The 6,104-nt window shown below is 36.5% G+C and overlaps 1 protein-coding gene across 1 annotated transcript; it reads right to left on the reverse strand.

Annotated features, from left to right (window-relative positions):
• Window positions 1–1,373: 1,373 nt before the first annotated feature.
• On the reverse strand, window positions 1,374–3,353 carry LOC143580041 (uncharacterized). The gene has a single exon (XM_077063185.1). It carries the CDS (start codon window positions 3,351–3,353, stop codon window positions 1,374–1,376), a length of 1,980 nt encoding a protein of 659 aa, XP_076919300.1.
• Window positions 3,354–6,104: the final 2,751 nt, after the last annotated feature.

Here is a 6,104-nt window from a genome sequence, read left to right on the forward strand (position 1 = left end):
TGGGTCAAAGAAAGTCAACGCCGGTTTTTAGGGGGGAAAGGGTCGTGTTTTAACTGGTTTGGGTCAGGTTCAATCAAACCGATTTCAAAGTCGGGTTTGGTTCGGGTTCAAAACTAGGTTTGGTTCCCAACCCATTTTTTGTGTACTTTTAGTACATCCAAACTTTTGCGAGTGGTCAACGGCTTACAGAGAAAAATGATTAGGGATCACAATCATCTGGGTACGAGACGGAATTTGATAATCTCAATATCAAACCCAACTATAAACGCCCATGTCCAATACCTGACCATATAGAGGTGCGCTACAAATCGAAAAAACCGATCCGAAACCGAAAAAACTGAACCAAAACAAAGACCGACGGTTTGGTTTTATGTCCTTGAAAAAATCGCAATAACGGTTCGGTTTTGGTTTTGCATGTAATAAAAACCAAAAAAAACGAACCGAACCGAACCGAATTCTTTATTTTTTTATATTTTATATTAAGTAATTTATAAGAATTTAATAAGTATGTAACTCCAATATTTTGATCAAATGTATAATAGTCTATAATTTTACAATTAACAAAATCATTTATACCTAAATTCATTATTTTTTGCAAACTTTTTTTTCGTCATAAAAGTTTCAAGCTCAAATGGTAAAAACCGAAAAAACAAATGTTGAACCGAAACCAAATAAAAACAGAAAAACAGAAATCGAAAAAACCGAAACCGAACGGTTTCAAAAACTCCAAAAACCGTAGTTTTGGTTTTCGGTTTGGTTTTAGCCAAAAACCGCACCGAACCACACCACACGCACACCTACGACCATAAACAACCATGCCCCATACCCATTACTCATTACCCATCATGTTCACATAATTACGGGCATACCCATTACCCATCAGGTTCACATAATTACAGGTATGGGGTATACCATTTTATGATCTTATGTCCCGATACCATTTAATGGTCTTATGTGATTAAAATTTATCGTTAAGTGCCCGTTACTTAATCCCGAATCTTAAACTACCCTAACAAACCGATTAAAAATGTCAAATAGTCAACTACACTAACAATTAACAAAACAATTTTAATAATTTCAAGTATCTCTACTACATTTTTTAAAACTGTATATGTCATACCCGACCCAAACCCGTAAAACGTTAAAATTAATACGTTAAAATTAATACCATACTCGGTCTCATATCCAAATACCCGTCCCATTGTTTCAAAAGTTGTAATGCCTACTCAAATAATGTGCAATTAAAAAGGAAAATGAACAAATAATTTGCTTATTTCTACACTACACATTCTTATTCAGGGCTCAAATTAACTTAACAATAATCTTACAACAATTGCTCTAAAGATGAACCCTAAATATCACCTTCTTGATTATCACTTTCCATTGTTAGGCGGCAAAGCATTCGGTTCCAAATGCCACGAACTCTCGGGAATCCCGTGCCCTCCGATTCCAGGCACTCGGAAAGCCGGAATCCGATGCGAAAAACACAACATCTCTCTCCTAGAAAACCCGCGAACCATTTCGAATCCGTCTTCCGCTTGCATCCGTTGAAAGAAAGTCAGGCACCCTTTGACTTCAACTAGTCTAGCCACCGTCATCTTCTCCCCGTCAGAAAAGTCAGACAAGATTTCAACCACCCAACACTTACTGTTATCATAGGCAGCCCGATTCCATCCCGACTTCCAGTTTCTATAAACCGCCCAAATCTCACCCTTCGACGGGTAAATCTTGTAAACAAAATCGGTCGTGCTTTTGAAGCAGTTGACCAAATGGGAGAACTGATTTATATCAAGATTGACTTTGACTTCTTTTGCTCTAAACATCCCACATACAATAGGCAAGTTTCGGGCTTTCCACCCCGCTTCAATCTCAAAACCACCCTCAGGTTCTAGAACCGTTGCAGAAAACCCACTCGGTGAAATCATGTTGTTAATGAGAACATATTGGCGAGGCATCAAGTCTTTTCCCGGGTATATAGCCCAAACCTGGCCTGTTGTGAAGTCATTCGCAGCCCAACTAGGGCCCAAAACCGAGCTTTGTGGGATGGGCCTGTCTGGGTTCGGTGTAGGAACCAAAAGGTCAGGATCTTTCTCTTCAACCACAGGCCCGTCATCCAGGTTTCTTAAAGCCAACTGATCGAGCTCAAACATGCCATCATTAACCCCGTAAATCTCACCACCCGTGAATCTATATGCTGGGACATTATGGGCCAGCATGTACAAATCTCGGGGCCCAATACGAAAATTGTTGGGCTCACCGGTTTGTCGCTCAAATATGCTTTTGAAACCGTTGACTTTGACCAATTGACCACACTCGACACCGTTATAAATAGAATAATCAGTAATAATTTCAACTAGCTTATAAGAACACCCTTTAATGATATCCGGGTTGTAAGACCATTCCTGAAGGTCAAAATTGTCATAAACCGCCCAAACTTCACCCTTTTTCGGGTAAATCTCGTATAAATCTTCACTGATTCCCGAATCCCATGAGCACTTGTACGAAAATACCCCTTTCAACACGATCGTTCCGCTTCTTTCTGTATCTAAACAGAATGACCCACAAGCAACAGGCAAACCCGCATCAAACCATCTTCTTTCGCCTTCGGTAACTGGGATTGGTTTCAACCATGTAATTTCAACTTCACCCTCTGATCTTTGACCAATTTGACCGTATCTACCCCCAATGCTTGGCTCGGTTAAGTTACAATGAACCGCCCAGATATCCCTTGGTTCAAAACACTCGGGTGTTCTGTAAGTATCAAAACTGTAAAAATCCTGCTTTTGTGCATGCGATCCCGAGTTAATATCTGTGTCTTGACCTTTATACCCTTCAGAAATTACATCGGAGGACGAAGAACCTGATTCTTGTAAGTTAATGTAATTACCATTAACTTTTTCACCGATGCTTTCTTTTTCAGGATTGCTTTCAAAAGATTCATAATTCACCCAACTTGTACCTCGTTTAATATCAAACGCCACACGCTTTTTCCTGTCAGAAAGGACAGAATATGCTTCTTGTAAAAGCTTGATAGCTAACTCGGTAGCAGGGAATTTGTACTTGATCGGTTGTAAAAGAGAGACGAGTTTTTGATATTGAGAAGTTATATCAGCGAAAGTGGATGAAGGCATAAGTTGAAGAATCCAATAATAATCAGTTTCATAACCTGGGATTATGTTTGTGGAGGCCGATACAATCTCACAAACTGTTAGCATCGGTGTTATGTGATCGAGTGAAGGAAAAAGCTGTTGGGCTTTTTTAAGTTTTGTTCTTGCAGCAATGTAATCATTAGAAAGAATTAACTTTTCAGCATCATTTTTTTCTCTAAGAGCTTCTACCTTATTGTAAGACATGACGGTCGGGATTTTATGATATTCTTATATCAGTTCATACTCAGAAACTTCTAAAGGTACTGAGAGCATAAATTATCAGTAAGCCAAGTATATTTATATGTTCCTGCATTAAGGCTTCAGGTTAGTTATGTTGAATAGAAAAAAGTGTGAACAAAATTGCAGCACAAAAACCTAATTAATTTTGTAGCATAGCTCCAGAAGTTAAACCTTCAGAAAGAATAAAATAATCGACTCCCTCAAATAAAAACATATTACATTTTTTTAACTTAAAACTCAGGCCAATTACTCTTCAACTTACAAAATTAAGCACACTTTCTCATATGAATTTAGCATCAACATTTTGGAAGGATTTCGAAATCCTTTTAAGTATAGGACTGTTAAGTCAAATTATTTGAATTTTCTCAAGTTATGATTCTTATGCCATTTTTAAACCAACCCATTCTGAGCCGAACCCCTTTCATCTCGAACACAATCCAACCCAAAATAACCCTTTTACCCATTTTGACTCATAACCTGAAACTGCCTGACCCGACCCGTTTGCCAGGCCTAGGATTGAGGATTTGAAGATGAGTTGATCTGTCGACGGCAAGAGAAAGAGACGCGGATGAGTACAGGACCGCCAATTCTGACCCGCGTGTACTTTTCATCGGGCCATTCTGACCCACGATTGTAGCAGGTCTTCTTCCACTCATGCCCATATCAACCCACCTAGAAATTATTTGAGGCCCAAATGACCCATTATGTACTAAAAATTGCCCATACTGACCCAAATTTAAACACTAAAGTTTGTTTTGCCAGGTCTAATCTCAACATAAAACAAGATTCAACAAAAGTAACATACGACAGTACTCTTTAATGCCCAACTTATAATGAACTTCTTTACTTTGCCACTTAAGATAAGATAACAAATACTGTCCATCAAAATACTACCATAGAAGGACCATAATACAATTATCAGTTAGCAATAAGTATATCAATTTATATACAAGGGCTTATTGGTTAAATATAATAATTTGATGAATAAACTAACTGGTAGAAACCAAAACTTAAAACAAAAAATTAAAGGATAGTTGGCCCGATTCGAGATGGGCTATTCTCCAATTAATATTAATCCTAATTAGAGAAGGATTAGATCTCCATTACAAGGATTTTAACCAAGTAAATTCATAAACATAAACATCGACACCCTATAAACTAAAACAAAAACCTATAAATAGACAAAATTTTATTAATAAATGTTGCGGTTACTTAGACCCTTCACCATCCTCACCCATTTGTCTCCTTTGACCCTTGAGCTTAAGACGGGTTTGTATCACTAACTTATTGAATAGTCACATTGCCAAATAATTAGATAAATTCCTGCATTCTCTCGTTTGGCGAGTTCACTATCGATAAGCTGGTCATGAGTATATTTAACTGCTAAGTCAAAACTTCTTAATGGAAGGTTAAATTTCCAAAGAAGAAAATAGATGAATTAGCACATAAGCAATTGAAGATGATTTCAATTTGAAAGTATGAATTCAAACTTATATAATTTATTATATTTAGGGTTAGCCTCCAACTTACATAAGAATATGCACTTTGTTCATGCAAGTTTGATCATTAAATGCATAGCAAAGATCAATAAACAAACATAAAACTAATTAAATCATATTGATCTATCATCTTTATAATGGCATGTCCTTTTATGTGATACAAAATAATTTAGTTTCGTGGCTATTTCTACACAGCGAGCGAAAAACCATCACATTCACGATTACTCTCCCAAATTGTAATATATGTACTTATATATTTTCTTACTTGCATGGGAGCAGCCATTCTATCCCTTCAGATAGAGGAAAGGTTTGTCCCCATCCCATCCTCCCTAGACCAGCAAACCCTATCACTAGCTCTGTTATGAGCAGGATTCTGCTTGGTATGTTTGTTTGTTTTTTGTTTACTTGTATGTTCATCCAAAAGAGAAAATACGACCATAAGATTTGATTTCTTACTTTCTTCCACCGGAATGTTTCAAATGAGCATGAATAAATATCCAAGGCATTTAAGGCAATATAAGATTATTAACTTGTGTAACGATTTCATGTGTCATCAATATGATTTCTATAAGATAATATCCCTTCGCTTTCTTTCTTTCACCATGTAGATTGGTAAGAAACCATATTTCAATTTAATGATCAATATGTGAAATTTATTCTTGTAATCAACCATACTCGTATAGGTTAACATATGTGATCATCAATAATCATTATCTTTATTCAATTACGCTTCTTGTTTGTGCCAAAGTAGTAATATTATCAGTTTAGTCATTACCTTTCAATGGATACTTATGAAAGAGATTTCTCTTAGATAAAGGCCATGCGTATATGAAGAGAGCTATCATAAACGGTTTCTGTCGCTACTAGTTATTCATCAAATTGCGTTTTATTAGTTATCATGCATATCATTCATTTTAGTATGTAACAAAACGAATAACAAGAAAAGTTATTCTTGCTCTTGATTCTCTTTTACGTTTTAGATATGTTAATAAATCAACTGATTCAATGTTTCGTGTTCTACTCATGAACATATGAAACCATTATAATCAATTTAAATATGCTATTTCTTTTCTATCAAGCAAAATAGTGTCCATCCAAATACTATCGAGGGACCACAATGTAACTAACTATCAATATACAATAACCACATCAGCTTGTATACATAGACGGACCTTGTTAAATCCATGGGGGTCGCCCGCACCCCATGGAATTTTCA

The sequence above is a fragment of the Bidens hawaiensis genome, unplaced genomic scaffold (genome assembly GCF_021521415.1).
Source record: "Bidens hawaiensis isolate Kalapana, Puna unplaced genomic scaffold, B.hawaiensis_p1.1 tig00030204_1, whole genome shotgun sequence".
In the NCBI taxonomy this organism is placed as follows: Eukaryota; Viridiplantae; Streptophyta; class Magnoliopsida; order Asterales; family Asteraceae; genus Bidens; species Bidens hawaiensis.

What these genes read in the sequence shown, in the direction of transcription:
- LOC143580041 (XM_077063185.1), bottom strand. Translation starts at nt 3,353, where the DNA reads ATGTCTTACAATAAGGTAGAAGCTCTTAGAGAAAAAAATGATGCTGAA.